This window comes from Corapipo altera, unplaced genomic scaffold (assembly GCF_003945725.1).
Source record: "Corapipo altera isolate COAL_440 unplaced genomic scaffold, ASM394572v1 67, whole genome shotgun sequence".
In the NCBI taxonomy this organism is placed as follows: domain Eukaryota; kingdom Metazoa; phylum Chordata; class Aves; order Passeriformes; family Pipridae; genus Corapipo; species Corapipo altera.
Window position 1 is genome coordinate 6,558,057 of NW_020884906.1, and position 18,298 is coordinate 6,576,354.

Genomic DNA, 18,298 nt, shown 5'->3' on the forward strand with positions numbered 1-18,298 from the left:
ATCAGCTGTGAAAAGCACCAAGTGTGAAAAGCACTCTGAGGCATCTCTGCTACAACAAATCATACATATTTCTGATTTTCTCCAAGTAATAAACATCTCTCCAGTTTTGCACTTTTAAGAGCCCTAAGACCCTTCTTGGGAAGGGTTTCCTCCCAGAGAACACCTAAAACTTTTCCTGGAACCTAAGTATTTTCTAGTACCTCATCCCTGAGTGCACAGGCCCATCCCCATCCTTCTCCCTGGGGAATGAACACAGGTAACACCCTCCTGGAACTCCAAATGCCCCATCCTTCAACCCTCCCCCCAAAACACCCACTTACAGAGCTCACCTGAGCAGAGGAGTGGGACAGCAAAGGCACAGCCCTGGAGCCACAGCAGGGAGGTTTGTCCTGGGGCTTTCCAGCTAATTTGGGCATTTTGGTCTCAGCTGAGTCCAATAAACACCAACACAATCGGCCAATGGTGGAAGATCTGATCCCCTTCTGGGTAAGGACTGTGGATTTTAAGGAGAAAACCCCACCAGCTTCTGCTTCCCTACGAAGGACATGTGCCCAACTTCCCCACCCCGTGTCCCCGGAGACCAGAACAGGTCTGAACACTGCAAGGAAAAGGGATGTTTTGTTGTTGAAGTGCTCCAGCCTGACTTGACTCCAAGCTGAAAGCCACAACAGCCCTGACACATCCCAAAGCAAACCAGGAACAGGCAATGGTGACCTGTGTGGAAAAACAGCCTTTCCACAGCTGGATGGCAATGGGGACACTCTTTATTTTGAAGAAATTAGAGGAACACGTCACTGAGTGGTACCCAAAGCAAGGGAGTGCCTCAGATCTTACCACTCTTTCCAGAGCACAAGACAGGGACTGAGGAGAACTTGAGTTTGTCACAATCTCCAGCTACCTGTATTGTTATGGAAAAAAAATCAGGAATCAGCATCTACTCCTCCTTCTGTCCCTCCACTGATTAAACAACCCAACCCCAACAAACGGGCATAAAACATGCCCCTGAGCTGTCGATCACAACCTGCAGTAGGATCAGCAGCTCCTTCCCTTCCCAGCCCTGCAGTGGGACAGGACCCATCCACCTCCACCTGCACCCTGGGAAGCTCGAGGTGCATGACCCACCCCCAGGGAATGCAGCTGGGCAGAGAACACAGCCCAGAATTGGCACCTGTGTCACCGAAACTGCCTTTGAGGAGAGAAAACAAGTCACGGAGGACAAAGGTGTGACACAGCCAGTGCAGGAGGGCTGGGCAGTGAGGGGCGACCAGGCACAGCCCAACTCACTACAGCAGTAACAGACCACAGGACATTGTACAAGGAGGGAGAAAAATTAGAGCCCCAAAGGAAACCACGAGTGTGATTTAAAAGGTGAAAGTCTGTGAGAAACTCTTAACAGGTGATCTGTGACACGTGATAAAAGGAGCTCATCGTGGTTAGCAAGAGGTTTTTGATTAATTAGCTGTAGAGGGAAGGGGAAAAGGTCTTCAGAGCAGGAAAACAGCTCTTTGATTCAGAGAAATACATTAAAAAATAAAATCGTTGGCTGGGCCCGGCCAGAAAACTTATTTGTGTCAAGAAAGTCCCACTCACTCCGAACGTGGAGGGGAACGGGGTGGGACAGCAGGACAGAGCCAGCGGGGGAGGCGAGCTGGGCATTCCACGACAAACTTGTTCCTCAGGGGATGCAGCAGCACTGCAGCTGTTGTGGTGCTGTGAACAAGCCGCCTCCTCTGAGTGCTGAACATCCCACAGCATTTTCCACAGGGCCACAAGGGACCCAGGCTGTTCTGGGCACACACCTCACCCAGCAACAGCAACCCACCCGTGGCAGCCAGCCCACACCAGCACTGATAAAGTTTACCCAAGTTCCCCATTTCACCAAGAACTCAGTTCTCTAATTATGAACCAGAGGAAAATGATCTTGTCCTCAGCTCTACCCCTCCTCTCAGAGCAGCACTTGTGTTCCAGGCCAGCCCTGCTCAGTGCACACAACAATGAGCACGAGCCCAGCGTGGCCTCCCACGCCCGTGTGCGGTGCCGCGAGCACGGGCTGTGACAACACCAGCTCTGACACCGCTGCCACCAACACGTGTCACTGGGGGAGCTGCACCCCCTGGGGGGGACCCAGAGCTAAACCCAACACTGCTTTTAAAATCCCCCCTCTTGCAGCTCGGACAAATCCAAACCGAGAATCTGTGGGTTTCCAGAACAATTTATTTCTCTAAGTCAGGCCCTTGGAGAGCAGGGCCTGGGTTGTGATAAACCAACACGGAGAAGATTTAACAATTTCATCATTTAATAAGTGATTTTCACTACATGGTATTGTACACTGTCATCTGTTCAAAAAAGATCAACAGCTTTTAAAAAACAAGATTCTGTGAGAGATTTATATAAACTGGTGATCAAGAGTAACACCTCTGGTTGGCTTATCGAGTTTCTGGGTTTCTTTGTAGAACAAAGTCTTTAGGCTGAAATGCACAAACCCCTTCCAGCAGATCCTGAGCCATTTCTGTCACTCCCAGAGCCATTTCTGTCCCTGCCCTGGGACTGCTGTCTCAGCACTATGATCTGCTCCATGGAACACAAGGAAACTGTACAAATGTGTTCACTCTGAGCATGGACAAGTGTTTATGTGCTATTTCCAGCCAGGACTTCCTTTTCTCTCCGAGAGGAAGGTGTGGATGGGAAGCCCGGCCAACTCGGCAGGGGGGTCGTGTACAAACGGGTTTCTAAGCAAACTTTGGCTTCAGGAAAGAGACACAAACACTTAAAATAATGGCTTTAATTGTCATTTGAAGTATAAGGAGAGGACCGTGTGTCTGAATTAAATATACATCCTACCAGTGATGCTGGCAAGGTTGAAGGTTATTCCTAATGTCAACAGCAATAAAAACTAGAGACAAGACAGTAAAAGAAAAGCAATCCCTTTAAAACAAAATTTAACGTAAAAAAAAGTTCACAGTGGTTTGTATAAACAGTATGTAATCGCTGACAGGAACAAATCTCTACTCTCACAGCACACGAGTGCCCTCTTTAGATCCTAAAGAACAAGATTTACACTACTCATGGTACAGTCCCAGCAGCCGTGCCTTACCCGGCTGGCAGGGGATGCTGTGGAGCTGTGCTGCTGTAACACCGACAAAAAGGGGACTTTGAAACTCTTTTCCTGGGAGGGAGAAAAGTCTTTCATTCGCTGTTACAACCAGCAAATGCCATTCATCAAATGGAAAAGGAAAACCACAAACACGTTATCTATTTTGAGCAAGCTGAACAGCACAACATGACAGGTTTAAAAATGGGAGGTTATAGACTATGATACAAGTCCCAACAAGGCAGAGCCAAGTGACTATTTCTTGGCTTGTTTTGTGATCATACCCCTGGGAGGTGTTACGGGTCTGCTGGAATTGGGCTTCTTCTTCTCTGCAGGTTTCAAGATCTGAAAAGACAGTGGGGTCATTTAGCAAAAGGCTTTAGCTGTTTTCCAGTCAAATTTCCCAATTCAATAATTCAATCAAAGGTGTTATACAGGTCTTCTGGACAAGTCTAAACGTGCCCAGAATCCCCTCTCTTTTCTGCTCTGAGCTAGGCCAGGGCTTGGAGCAGCTGATCCCAGAGCCCACACTAGTGGGACCAGGCTGATGGCCAACAGCTTTGCCTGGGTGATTTAATTCCAGGGTAAAACAATTCATCTAATGACACCAGCACAGGCTTATCACAGTTTTGAAGACGTGACTGCAAACACTGCCCTGTCCACATGTGATAGCTGTAAAGACTTATTTGGAACTATTATTGTTTTTTAACAATAAAGCATTGATGCAAAATTCCACAAATTTAACGTGTGACCTCACTAACTAGGAGGTAAAAACGTTTAGCTACTGTACCTGGAAAGAGCACATTAGTGTTTCATCCACACTCATCATGGCACCCGCGTTATCAAATTCTCCACAGTAATTTGGGGCAGAAAAGAGAGTTACCAACTGCCTTTTTGCAAAAAACTCGTATCCATCTTCAACAACCTTTAGAGAGAAAAGCAGAAGTGTTAGTCTGGGCAGATTCTTCCTGCCAAGGTGCAAAGCAGCTTTACCAGAGGATGTGTTTAAGGAGCACGAGTTCCAAACTTTTACATCAGAACAGGAACATCACAAGAACCAGTTCAGCAACAGAGTCCATTAGCATTGAGAAAACCCTTGTTCAAGAGAGTCACAGTTTTTATGCATTAAGGAAACATGTTCATTACAAGAGCTGTTAAACACTGGGACACATTCAGAAATCCTCACAGATATTTACAATTTGGCTGGACAAGACCCTCAGCACCTCGGGCTGAGCACATGTGTGCAGGGCTGGACCAGGTCCTCCTGAACCTAAACTATTCTCTGGTTTAAAGTACAAAATGACAATACCTGATGAGCTCTACATATGAGATCCAAATCATGTTTATGGAGAAACTTAGCAACCACTTCAGCACCAAAAGTGAAGGACACTCCTCTGTCATTTTCACCCCAGCCCAAGACATCCTTGTCAGGGTCAGACCACAGGAGGTCACACAGGAGACCTTGGTCTGGTACATCAGTGGGCCGCATGATTCGTCTGATCTGCTCCATCGACTGCAGGTCTGGTGACAAACCTGTCAGAGGTAAGACACACACAGTCCACATGTCAGTCCAGCTCTGCTCTGCAGGACTGACGTGTTCCTTCAGGACAAAAATACTCCGTATTCCAAGTGATTCACCGCTGCCATTTTATGCGGTTCAACGGCGACATTAAACTGGCATTTTTTTAATCCAGTGTTTGTTTGAAGGCATTTGTAACAGAAGACAAGTCACTTCCTAGGAGATTTACTGGAAGCAAGATAAGCAAAGCCATTTCCATGTTTTACAGGATTACAATAATCTCAGTAATATTGTGCAAGTGTCTGATAAAAGAGCTGTTAAGTAAAAGAGGCATTTACACCAGAAATCACAGGGTATGTTTACTGTGATGATCAGGCCTAGTAAGATGAAACACAGTATCAAGCCAATCTCACATCGTTTTTCACTGATGTGTGTCCCTGGGCAACTGTAATGGCTGGCAAGTGATAAAACATTTAAGGTGCAGTACGTATTTTATGCCCTCAAAAAGCTGCACGGAGCAGGTATCACAAGGCACAAGCCCATCTGTACAAATTAAACCTGCCAGGCCGTAGAGGGCTTTGAGCAGCCTGACCTGGGAAAGACATCCCTGCCCGTGGCAGGGGGTTCTACTCAGTAATCCTCAAAGGTGCCTTCCATCCCACACCACTCTGATTCAGAACAAACTCCTAGTCAGAAGTCTACAAACCCCTACAAGGATATTTTACTCTAAAGGAGAGTCTATTAAACACGTGTTTTAGTGGAAAAGGAAAAGCAGATCATTGTGTCCGAGGCTACAAAACTGCCAAGCTCTGATTCACAAAACTGACACATCAAGCCCAACCCTTCCTCCTACAGGGGCCAAGGAAGAGAAAAATCCCTGAAGTTTTGAAGCTTCAGCAATGTAAACATGAAAATGCCATGACTGATACTGAGTATCCAGTTCCTCAAGTATCACCTAAGGACACAACTTACCCCCGTGACAGCAGAATATTTTCTCATCCACAATAGCTGCAATTGGTAAACAGTTAAAACAGTCTGTGAAGGTTTTCCACAGCTTAATATTGTATCTTCTCTTACCTAGAAGAGATTTGGGAGAAAAAAGTCAATATGCTTTTCCAACACCACAACCAACCTAACATGGCTGCCTTAAGTTTATTGAGACTTGCAAAAGGTCAGCACAAAAGCCTATACACAATTTATCTTCTGACACCCACTGACTTATTTCATTGCTTCAAAGACAATTGCAAAGGTCTCTCATTGTGGCAGAGCTCTGAGAACAGCACAGGTCTGTTCAACTGGATGGCATTCCTCTGTTGGCAGCCAGGCTCTCCAGTCCCAATTCTGCTTTGGAAAATTATCCCTTGGAGAATTTCAGAAAATCTTGCTGTTTCCTTCAAGGGAAGACAGGAATTCTTGAAAAGCAGATTTTCTTTAAAATTCCGCTTTACCATATAAAGTCACACTCAGCAAAGAAACGGGACTGAAAAACGAAACAGGGACTGAAAAACGAAATTGCTACAGTTTTACGAATTTCAAAAGGACTCTCCCAACAGATACAAACCCTGAACGTTTTTCGATCTATGACTAAGCCTGTGATTAATCTCTGAAATACCACACACATCTTTGTTTCCTCACTGGAGGAGAACAAGACATGGAGAGCACATCTTGTAAGCCGCAAGCCAAGTATGTCGCACCACACAAGTTGTGACGTGCTTCAGCGCACAATTAATTTAACAGTATCATCTCCTCTACATCATCTGGATTAAGTCACATCCTTTGAAACAGAACATACATTTCTACTTCACAGCAAAATTGCCTGTTCTGCTCTGGTGATGTCTCTGTACAGCCCCCATCACACCCCCCGGTAGAGCCAGAGAAGGTGACGGCACAGCCACACCGTGTGTGTTCAGAAGGAGCCCAACGGTGCCAAAGAAATACCAGCACCTCCTTCATCACCAGGCTGACACACTGCTCCAAGTAACACCTCCTGCTGCTGAAGGCACCTACTGACACACCAAGGAGCTGGTGCTCAGTCCAAGCACTGTTACACTGCTGGCTGCACAGCTCTGCCTCGTTTAGGAAAGGGGACACTGGTTTTGGCCAAAGCAACAGCACACGGTACAGCAGGGCTGCAGCCAGGGAAGGGCCACAGCTGGGGGTTCTTTTTTAACACTACAGTGTTACAGGTCTTAATAGGAAATAGGTGTCAAGCACTGTAACATAACCACAGCAAGATCAGCCCTCACAAGAATACAGCACCACCCCTCAGAGTGAAAGAAAGAGATGAACTGTTGTGAATAACACATCAAGTTACATTCTCTCATCTCCCATTAGATGACCTCATCTTCTGAATTTTAACACTGAGAACTGTTAGTTAACATAGCAGCCAATAAATAAAATTACCCAGCTGGTTGCTGATTTGTATGTGAGGATCAGACTCCCAACAGATCAGGGAAAGGACACACTTCCCTTCCTAAAATGGGTCAATGGTCCCTCTAAAGAGCACGTGAGAAGGGGCACTGCAAGTTCAGAGAGAACCATCTACCTCTGCAACACCGGCACCTCCTCCCCTGCTGTCTCCAGCCAGAGAGGCTGTTACTGTAACACATCTGCTACTCACATTCATCATAAAACCCATAAATTCTATTGATGCTGGCACATTCATGGTTCCCTCTGAGGAGGAAAAAATTCTCTGGGTATTTGATTTTGTAGGCCAACAGAAGACAAATTGTTTCTAAAGACTGTTTTCCTCTGTCAACGTAATCTCCGAGGAACAGGTAGTTGCTTTCTGGTGGAAAACCTCCATATTCAAAGAGTCGGAGCAAGTCATAGTATTGTCCATGGATGTCACCTGCAACGAGATTCAGACACAACACAGAAGTGACCCCTCACTGCATTCTCTGATTTATTCCAGAGAAAATTATAGATGCTTCAGAAAGAAGAAAGCTTGTAGTTACATGCTGCCCATAACATACTTAAAATTACAGTAAATATATGTAAGGTCATCTCATTTTAAGTTTGACATCTGTGCAATGCAATGGTTAACAGCACAAAGAAATAGCATGTAGCTACTTAAAAATGTTCCCTTGTATAAAAGAAAATGAAGGTTCCAAGAAACCAACTGTGTTTTCTGGAAACAGTAATTCAAATTCTAGCAGTGAAGCTGCATCAAAAATGAAATTGGTATTTCTGCCTTTAGTTTAAATCATGGGTTTGTTTCTGACAAGCAGAATGCTAAATCATGATTTTAGACTACCCATGTTATAAATATTGAACAAGAAGCTTCAATTTGAAGTAAGTCCTCGGTGTTAGAGTAGGATAAAATACTGTTTGCTAGAAGCTTTCAAAAGTGCATTTACTGAGGCTTTTATGTTGACATTCTTCATTCTTTTGGCATAAGCAGACATGTACGTGTGTGCAAAATGAGCACTGCTGTCTGCAAGTGTGGTGAAACCAAACTAGAAAGTAATTCCAAGAAACAGGACAGAAATTTAAGTTTGCAGCAGGATTTTAAAATATTGTCAATGCTGTACAGCAGCTACAATAAACTACTGCAGTTCCTCACTGTTTCCCCTTGTTCAGAATGGGCCAAACATCAGTTAATGGATATAGAAACTCCTTTCCAAAACTTCCTGTGAATCCCTTCCCCAAGACCTTGTGAAACTGGACCAGTTACTTTTTGGGTTTGGAATATTTTGGTCCCTGCACCAACTCCCACGTTACCTCCTCCCCATTCCTCTGCCCTAGGCATCCAGCAGGGTTTTATTTTCCCTTTTGCTACAATTACTTATTAGTTCCACTGTTAGTAAGTGAAAGTAGCATCCAGTATTTGTTCTCTAAGGTCTGCACTGACCTGACACACGCCCGAAGACCAAACCAAAAATCACAGTACTCACCACAGATTTTCAGGGGAGCTTCAAGTTCTAGCAGAATAGGCTGACTCAGAAAGATTTCTCTGGATTTCAAGCACAGTCCTCTAATTTCATTCTCTTGGAGTTGCACGTTTTTGCCCGGTTTTGATCCTCGCACTGTCAGAAGGAGTCAGAAGTCAGTTATCAAGAGCAGCAACATCCCCAGGGTTATGTTAAGAGCCTGACTAAATGCCAGTGTAGCACTGAAGGAGAAGGTACCAGGGTAGGATGAGGCTGCCGAGGTGAAACAGCAGGGCCAGGCTGCAGGGAAAGGGGAGCGTGTCTCTTCCAGGCCCGTGTTACTTTCATTTAACAGAATTCATGGCTCAACACTTCTCCCCTTCAATGCCACATTTTAAATAGCAACAGTTTAGTTCTATTTAGCTATAAACCCACCTCGGACAATGTGACTATATATATTTTATTCCTTTAAACAAAGCAGTTACACACTTGAAAGCTGTCTGAACCTGAGAAAAGGGTGACTGCCATTCCATCACCACAGCACAGCTCAAATGTGTGAGCTCCCCTAAACCAGCACAGCACCTGGCCCTAGAGAGTGCCCATAAATCCTGTACTGCCCCGTTCTACATTGTACATGCAAAGGTGGAAGATAAAGGAGCACATGACTGGAAGGCCACGATTATAGTTAAGGAAACAGTTTGGGATCACAAAGACAAAACAGCTCTCCTTATCACTGCCTTTTGAGCACAGTAAGACAAGTGAGCAGATCTATGTCCCAGCCCCAGGCCACTTCAACCTCTCAACTCCCCTCCTTCACACCCCTCTATTACCTCTTCCATCTCCCCCACTGCAACAATTTATAGTAGTTGGTTCCCTTTAATATCCATTAAAGTTTCCTGCTCTGGACAAGGACACCAGACTGGCCTGAACAAGTTTCACACTCCCCTTTGTGTTGCCCAGAAATACAAAGGACATTTCTACAGCAGCTGTAACTATGGCTCAGATGGCACACAAGAGCATTTATCAGGGTTAGGATAAGACTAAACAAAAACATTTCTGAGTATGCCATTAGCGGTGAAGATTATTTTTATTTGGCATCAAAACCAGAGACAACACGGAACACTGATAAAGCTGAAGGGAAAAAAAAGCAGTAAGAGCAGCAGTCATTGTCCACGATGTAACCCACTGGTTTAGCTGTATCAAAGCCAAAGGAGCTGAGAAATTGAGCCTCAGCTGCCTGGAAATGCTCTGCCAACACCTCCAGAAACGAAATCACTACACTGGTAAGGCTGCCCAGTTAAGGTGACTTACTGTGAGCAACTCCTATTGCACTGAGATTGAAGAATCTATGTCCCATCCAAAAAGGTTTGGTCTTTAATTGCAAAAAAAGCAAGCAACAATCCTATGCAGTATTATCTTCCTGAATTCCTAAATAACCTCTTGGCCAGCCACCATTTCAGCCTGTTTAACCCCAGTGAGAGATGTGGAAGGTGCAGATGACTCAGATCCCTGTACTGCCACCGTGGGCCTTGTGCTGTGTGGAGCCAAGTGAGAACTGCAGCAGGGAGGGCGGGGGGTGCTCGGGGCATGTTTCAGGAACAGCACGAACAGACACAGTTGTGTTCCAATTTCTCACCAGCACAGAAGCTTCCGACTTCTACGCAAGCCCCTGATCAAGAGCAGAAATCATTGTTCAGTCAGTGTGCATCTTACCCAGACCATGAACAAAAATGGCTGTGCAATATCCATACATCAAATCACGTGTCAGATATAACCCCTACCAACCCTACAGTGTTACTGCTAAAACAGTTCTTCCCTGACTCCCAGAGACCCCAGGCACAGCAGCACCAGCTGCCCCACAGAACCACAACACCCTAAACCACACAACCTGTCCTCAGACAAGCTTCCAAATTAAACCTTAGTTCAAATTACAACGTATACTGACAGTGACATGATTGCAGGTCAAAAGTCACTGTTATCTCTCAAGCAATACGTGCTCCTTTATTCTTCCCTGCCCACCACTGACATTCCATGCTGGCACTGGAATTACCACTGCACTTCATGTCTTCCATTAAAATATCCGAAGTAATGAAGCATAAAAATGGAAGTTAAATCTTTGTCACAGCAGTTTATCACGCATGAGGCTTTTCATCTACACAGACATTTTTTCATCCATACAGTAATTTTCCAAAGACTCCTGAGCAACAAGCAAGTCACTCAAAATGCCAAATATCCAGAAGCTATAAAGAACAGAAATTTTTAGAATTAAGGGATAAGCTCGCTGAATTCTAAATGTAAAACTGATTTCCCCCAATCTTAAATTTTACCAGCCACCTTTGTTTTTGAGATAATACAATATATTTGTACTTAGTTTTATGAGACACCAAAAATCTGATTTTCCATGATTTTGGTCATGTTAGAAATTGCTAAAACTGAACCCTGTATTTCACATCCATAAATTAAAAAGTACAAAATATTATACAGACTATGTAATGCACTGAGTCACTAAAGCTCATGAATAAAGCATATGCATTAATTTTTGCTAAAGATTAAATGAGGATCTGAAAACTGTTTCAGACACAGGTTTTCTAAGTTTCTTCAATACATTTTCATTGAACTGGTATAATCCTCATGCTGTTTTAGTCACCTGCTTCTAGAAAACCATCACAAGATGCAATGGTGCTCTGCTGCAGTTCCCAAACTCAGCAGCACAAGCTGCAGACGGATGAAAGAACAGGACAGTTCGGTTCAGCTCTGCCTGCCAGTGACATTGTCACCACTGTGTCCAACAACTGGCACAGAAGAAATGAGTGTGTTCCATCCCTTCTAACATTGACCTGTAATATCCTGAAAAGCTGGGAAATAAAGTGGGTTTGGCTTCAGAAGAATTGAATATGCAGAAGTGCATGTTGGTTTGAGGAATCTGTATTTTTAGTGCAAAGATTTTTCTCGTCCACAATGAAGGAGCTGGCACAGAAATGCAGGATGTTTAGTCTAATGACTTCTTAAAAGGCTTCTCTGGGTCTTCAAGTTACTCAGGCCCTCTAAGAAAGGCAAAAATAATATACTAAGAAAAAATCTGGTTTTGTTTACAGTTTCTTTTCTCTGCTTTGGATCAAAACAAGGCAGCTTGCAGAGACCAGACAGTAGGATACTAATTGACAGCTTGGTCATAAAGTCAAAAGAGCAGCTCAATAGTTCTGTACAGGCACATTTGTTCTTTCAAAGCATAAAAAATAACCTCTCAGAAACAAGTCTGGAGCTGACAGTGAAACAAGCTAAAGATTAATCAACTGGGGAAAAAAAGCCCATTTTAGGTAGTATTTTATCTGTGTCTGAACAACTCCTGCTGTATTTCCAGACAGCAAAATATTCCACCCTCTTTTAGGCAGAGATGCTCCTGTTCTTAAAAATAATTTCCTGAGAGCCTGAATTTCAGTGTCCAGCCTGGGCAGCTTCCTAACAAGTAATATCTTTTCTACTGTACAAGTATGAGAAGTTTTGGAAAAATAAAGCTCTCCACTGGATGGAAAAGACTACAGAAGACATCTCTCCCTGGAACCTGGAAGATCTCTGGAGAAGCACTGCCGAGAACACAGGTTCCACTATTAAAATTAATGTTGGCTTCCAAGACAAGGATAAAAACTGCCAGAAAACAGCAACAGATACCAGCTCTAAAATGAGCGTATTATAAACGGTGCAGTACGGCAGGCGCCCAGCAGAGGGGGAAAAGGAAGGAAAAGGAAGAAGAGCGAGAACTGAAGGCACCCCTGTCATTTTGGTGAGAGCAAACAGAGCGAGTACAGAGCAAGTACAAAGTGTAGCTGCAGCTGCCAGGAGTTACAACACCACCTGACATCCAGGAGAACTGTTCTACATTTCCTTAGGAAGGATAAATGGGTCAGGAGCTGACTGCTGTACGTTCTAGATCCCACGGAGCACATCCATGCAGAGCACAGACTCCTACCCCACATCCCCTCCCGAGCCTTTTCCAACACTCACTGTGGTGCCACAGTCCTTTACGTCACTCAAGGTTATTTTGAAAGGGATGATAATTAGGAAAGTAGTCGAAAATAGCAGAAAGTTCAAAAATGCCAGAAATTTCAGTGATCCAAACATCTCATTTCCCTTCAGTACTGCATTAAAAGCAGCAGTTGAAAAGCTGCCAATTGAAGTGAGAAAATTAACCTGTCCTACAGAAAATGTTTTAAGGAAAACATTCTATCTGCAGGTCAGTCAATTTTTTTGGCTTATTAAACAAGTCTCTCAGTTTTACCATATTTTACATTAAGATGCCTGCAATCCCAGTGACATTTCCAAAAATACTGCAGGTTGGTTTTAATCTTTTTAGCAGCTCCCAATGACAGTTTCACAGTCAGTTTTGCACCACAGGCACAAAGGGAATAAATAACTTGAAAGTGGTTGATGTAAAAAAGGTTTTACTTTACTGCAGGCACTACCAGCTTTGATCAGATCACTTCAAATTCAAAACTGAAACGGAAAAGCAACTCCTCTGTATAAGCCTCTAAAAAGAAAAAGTTCCAGTCTGCTTTCTAGTATGTCAGAAGTTCACAGAGTGTTATCAAATGGAAGATTCTGCATGACTGCAAATTTTTCATCTTGTAATGTACTTCCCCATGCAGACAGATGGAGAGCAACAGGTCACAAACACTGATCACAAACACTCAGAGATGACAAATTCCTCCACTTCACTGACTGGGCAACAAGCACTGAATTTAACAGACTGAATCCATGGCACTGATAAGAATCTAATCCTCAGTTTTGGAATTGAGAGTTTCTATTTCCCACTCTCAGAAACTGCTGCACCACAGCAGGAAACAATTAACATTAAGCTACACAAACCATGGAAAATTATATGTTTAGAGGTCAAAAAGTGCTGGTTGTCTACAAGAAACCTCATCACAGCATCCCAACTCACCCACAAGTGAAATGTGAGACATTTCAGGTTAACATCTCTGAGAATCAGACTCCTATCTCAGTACCCAAAGCCAAAGAACAAGCAACCCCCTGCAGACCCAGTTAATGCTGTATTTAGCAGAAAGGTGAAAAAGAATTCAGAGAACTGCATTTGTAAGAAATGGTCTTCTCTGTTGTCAGCAAAAGTTTATCCCTGTTCTTTAGCTCAACTATTTTTAATAACTCCATGATAATCTTCCCCTATTTAAAGCAAATTAGAGAGAGTATGTCCTTGACAGCTCTACAACGGGCTTTACTGGGAATAGAAATCTGTGGGTGTATAAACAGAAATGTTTGAGGATTTAAGAGTCTTTTTGCTGATTTTAGTGCACTAACCAGGATTTCAGCTTTCAGAATGGCTGCCACCATTCTATCCTTGCATGGCTTTCTGCAGAGTAGCCTCCATTCATTAGTTAGTTTTCCCTTAGTGCTTGCAGAGGATGCAGCACAGGAAAGATTTTCAGAAACACATTTCAACTTGGGTTCACTTATGTCTGCTGACATTACTGTTATTTTACCCTGTTATTTATCGTTACCATGGTAGGACTAATGTGCTTCAATCTTGTTTTCTAAATATGTTACTGTGAGCTCCAAACCAGACCCTACTTATCTGGAAAAGCTGCCAACTCACTCAGTGAAGGAAATGGATAAGGGGCTCAGGTTATAGGAACACCACCTGACACGACACGGAAAGGAAGCCACACTCACACTCAGGGAATCCAGGATTTGTCACTCATCCTCTACTGGGAGCTGAGCAGGAATTCTGCCATTTCCTGGAACCTTTTCCAAGACCATACAGGTGCCACTGATTTTTCATCTCACAAGGAGCTTGTTTCGGATCCTGTCTCCTGGGAGTTTTGACTCAGCACACACACAGCTGCAAGCTCAGAAGCACAGTTGCTGCCCACAGCACTCCTGCCAGAAAGGGAGTAATTTGCTCTCGTGTTTGTCCCTTCTTACTCCTCAGGAAAGTGAGTTATGTCCATCAATATTCAAGCCTTTATCCACTATCAAGGACACTCAGGAAACATTTTAATATTCAGTGCAGGATATTATCAGTTACTATATTTTAGAGGCCTCGTTCTTGTGATTATTACAGTTACTAAAAGTGACACCCTGTACTCGTGAGATTGCTCCCAGCAGAACACAACTCTCGTTAGTAAAGAAGGGAACAAATACAAATTCAACTCCAGCAAAAACAGATCAGCATGTTCAATGTTTTAACTGATCATTTTTCCAAGGCTGAGAACAATGTTACTGAAAAATGCTTTTTGTGACATTTCAGTGCCAAACAGCTCTGTACTATAAACATGCAGAGCAAGAAAGACTCTTCAAATATTTACCTTAGAACGAGAAGCTGAAGTACATACTTCCAGGCCTTTTAAAGAACAAACTAATCATTTCAGCTAGCCAGCCTAATGTGAGTGGGAGAATATCCACTATGTGGGGGAAAAGTAAGAATAACATCATTTGACCAGAGAAATCAGGACAGAGAGCAACTAAAAATCCCTCACAAATACATTATTAATACCCCATATTAAGGGCAAAAGCAGGAGTAATTTATTATTCACCCTTCACTTTGCCTCAACCATTAGAATCACTGCTTCTTCCAACAGTGCAATGCTAAGGCACAGGATAAAACAAAAACCTGCCTAACTGTATTTGCTCATTGATTTCCACTGTTTCACCAAGCATCTTCTTAATACTTGGATTTGTTACCTTTAAAAAGGGATAAGCCCCCTCTTCATACCCTTTACATTTCATCAGCAAAATCACCTAAAGCTAACTGCTGTAAAAATATGTAAGTATTTAAGGTTTGAGGAGAGCTAAAATGAAATATCAAGTTGCCCTAAAATTAAAGCTTGCACAAGGATTTCAGCAACTCAGTTTGTGATCTGATTATTAAACGAGATTTAAAACAGTGGTTTCATGTTTGAGTGTGATTTTAATCTGATTTTAATCTTACACATTGCTTCAAATATTGTTCCCCCTTCCATTTAATACCCTGCAGATCACCACCTTGGAAGCTCAGTCCTGTCACCTACCTGGCCAGACCTTAATAATTTCAGGAAAAGGATGAGTCAAGCTAATTTTAAACAGCCCAAGAGAATTGCATAGTGATTTGCACAACTTAACACTCTATAAAAAATGCAGTGTTTGCTAAAATGCACCATCATTTTAGAAAAAAAAAAAAAGTATAAAAACTACAGACTGTCACAAAGGTCAATCATTACTCTCTGTCTGGCAAAGATGTTCATAACAGACATTTAATAAAAGCAAAAAAAAAGCACTAGCACAGGTCACTAACACTGGTAATTGTTTCAAATATTGAAAGACAATCATTGCCTCAAGGAATCCAAAATCCCAACTGAAATATTAATAAAGGACAAAAATTAATTTCAGTTCTGGCAGCTGATGCAACCTCAGGTAACATCTGTAGTTGAAGGAAGCATCTGTTAAAAGATGTCAGTAAACCTTCTGAAGCCTGATTTATGAATTCTTATCTGCTCCAAACGTCTAATACTGATATAAACTGGGTAAGAACTTAAATTATTGACACCGTATATCTCACTACTTTTTGAAACTTAACAAGAGGAATAATTCAAAATCATTCAGGTCTCTTTCTGGGAGTATTTTATTCCATCCTTTTGATATTAAGAATTTACACTTTGAGAAAATGGCACTAGGGAAAATCATTAAGAACTGTAACCAATACCTGCAGTGTAACTGGGCATGTATTAATATGTCACCAAACACATGACATACAAGACCTGACATTTACAAGTTGTACTACTGGAGTTTCAGGAAAATCCTGGTCTAACTTTATGAAGGGAAGTCTTTAAATAATTGAAACCAGGGGAGTTTAAATTGGTAACAGGCAAACCCCAAAACGGATCAGAGGAAAAACCTCATTTACTTTTACTTATTCAGTAATCCCATAATTCATCCATAGGATTTTTAACTCCAAATAATTTCTAGAATAGCACTCGTGTTCCTCTGCCTGACCTTTTGCTATCCAAGCATTACACAAGCAAAATCCTGTAAGAAGGAAAGTGTGCAAGAAAGACATTTCTTCACCATTTGTCTCAGCAACATCCCAGATGACTTTCTGCCAAATGCTAAAAAGTTAAATCCCTGATCAAGCTGTTCAAGCGTGAGCCCAGATGAGATGCCCGCCCTGACACACATGAAATGAGGCTGGATCAGCAGAGCTTCCCCCTCTGAATAATTATGATTTTCCTTGATGCCTGGAAGAGAATTTTTCACCGGCGACCTCTCAGCCTTTTGACCTAAAAATCAGTCAACCCCAGTCCAGCGCTGACCCCTGCAAGCGAAGGAATGATGCTGGAGACACCCCCTGCAACTTCCAGGTTTTCCTTTGATTTAGGAACTCCCAGGCAACTCTTTTCACCCCCAAAGCACCAACAATACCAGACAATAAGCCCTTCCACAGACTGTCTGAAAGACCAAAACCCAACCCTCGATTCACACCTAAAACCCCACCATATGTTACGAGTTAAGAGCCAAAATCCTGTGGCAGCGTTAATGCGAGCAGCTAATCAAAGCTAAACCCAGGGTACACGGCAGATCCCTCCCGACTTGCTGAAAAGCTGCCGAAACACTCTTTAAACACGCTGGGTCTTATTTCCAGAGCCCCCCGACTGCCCAGCCAAGCCCTGACCCCATGTGCATGTGTGAAAGGCAAAGAGAACGCCCCCGGCTTTTTAAAACACCTTCCCACGAAAATAATACTGAATTAAGCATCCCCCTCAGAGCCGCAGGGGCACAGCCGGCTGGTCTCAGCATTACACGGGGGGGAATTAGGAGGCAGAAACACGTCGGAAACACGCGGGCTGAGGGGAAAGTTGGGGCTGCGGGGGCAGAGCCGGGCGGGGAGGCGGCGGCGACCCCGGGCAGACAAAGCGCCTCAAGCCCCTCCATTTTGGTGCCCCTTCAGCCCCCGCCGGGCGGGCAGGACGCGGCGCACAGGCCCGGCCGCCACCCCCACACACATACACCCCCCGACCCTCACCCTCCAGCAGCCGTTGGATGATGCTGTCGATGTTGAGCTTGTCTATATCCGCCATCGCCTCTCAGTGGCCGGGCGGAGCCCTCCCCGCCGCTCCGCTCGCGGCTTGGCCGGCCCCACGTCTCTCTCCTCGCTCTGTCGCGTTGTTGCCCTTCCTACTGCGCGTCTTCCCTCGCGCTCTCCCTGTCCCCCCCCCCCGCCCGCCCCCTCAGCGCAGACCCAGCACCGAACAAAATGGCCGCCGTCCCCTCCGCGAGCGAGCCCGGCGCATGGATACTACGCGCGCGAAGCGCCTCCCCGGGAACCGTTTATAGGGCGGGCGGGAAGAGACGGCGCGATGACGACCATCCGCGGGATCCTTCCGCTGCCGGCAGGGGAAGTAGTGCGGCGGTGCCGCCTCTCGGTGTCCTGGCTGTCGCGACGGTCGCGTTGTCACAGAGTCACACAATCGATTAGGCTGGAAAAGACCTATGAGATCGACCGATGAACCTATGACCGATCACCACCTTGTCAGCTAGACCGTGGCATCAAGTGCAACGTTCAGTCTGGCCCTAAACAGCCCCAGGGATGGTGACTCCACCACCTCCCCTGTTCCAATGTCTAATCGCCCTCTTTGTGAAGAAAGGCCGGTCCCATGTAGGGTCCCTGAGGGCCTGGGGAGTCCAGGGAACTGGAAGGGGCCACCATCGCCTTCACCTTCTTTCCCCCAGCCCCACGTGCGCCACACGCCTTGTCCCTGCACACCATGAGGGAGACAGTGGCTGCAGGCAGGGTTTTGGTGCTGTTCGCCCCATTTTAGGGGGGGGGGG

At 44.4% G+C, this 18,298-nt stretch overlaps 1 protein-coding gene across 2 annotated transcripts; it reads right to left on the reverse strand.

Annotated features, from left to right (window-relative positions):
• Nucleotides 1–746: 746 nt before the first annotated feature.
• On the reverse strand, nucleotides 747–17,754 carry PPP1CC (protein phosphatase 1 catalytic subunit gamma). Of its 2 annotated transcripts, XM_027651870.1 has the most exons (8): nucleotides 17,493–17,754; nucleotides 8,507–8,638; nucleotides 7,231–7,461; nucleotides 5,583–5,687; nucleotides 4,401–4,624; nucleotides 3,882–4,016; nucleotides 3,376–3,436; nucleotides 747–898 (listed from the first exon to the last, which is right to left on the reverse strand). In XM_027651870.1, exons 1-8 carry the CDS (start codon nucleotides 17,545–17,547, stop codon nucleotides 882–884), a joined length of 960 nt encoding a protein of 319 aa, XP_027507671.1. In that variant the 5' UTR covers nucleotides 17,548–17,754; the 3' UTR covers nucleotides 747–881. The 2 variants fall into 2 exon arrangements, with proteins under 2 accessions (XP_027507671.1, XP_027507670.1); XM_027651869.1 differs by lacking the exon at nucleotides 747–898 and having other exon boundaries at nucleotides 2,197–3,436.
• Between the last annotated feature and the right edge of the window lie 544 nt (nucleotides 17,755–18,298).

Excerpts from the sequence above, each read along its gene's own strand:
- PPP1CC (XM_027651869.1), bottom strand. The coding sequence starts at position 17,547 with ATGGCGGATATAGACAAGCTCAACATCGACAGCATCATCCAACGGCTG. Across the intron at positions 8,639-17,492 it reads CATCCAACGGCTGCTGGAGG|TGCGAGGATCAAAACCGGGC; the intron begins GTGAGGGTCGGG and ends TCCTTCTGACAG. Across the intron at positions 3,437-3,881 it reads CACTAATGTGCTCTTTCCAG|ATCTTGAAACCTGCAGAGAA; the intron begins GTACAGTAGCTA and ends CTGTCTTTTCAG.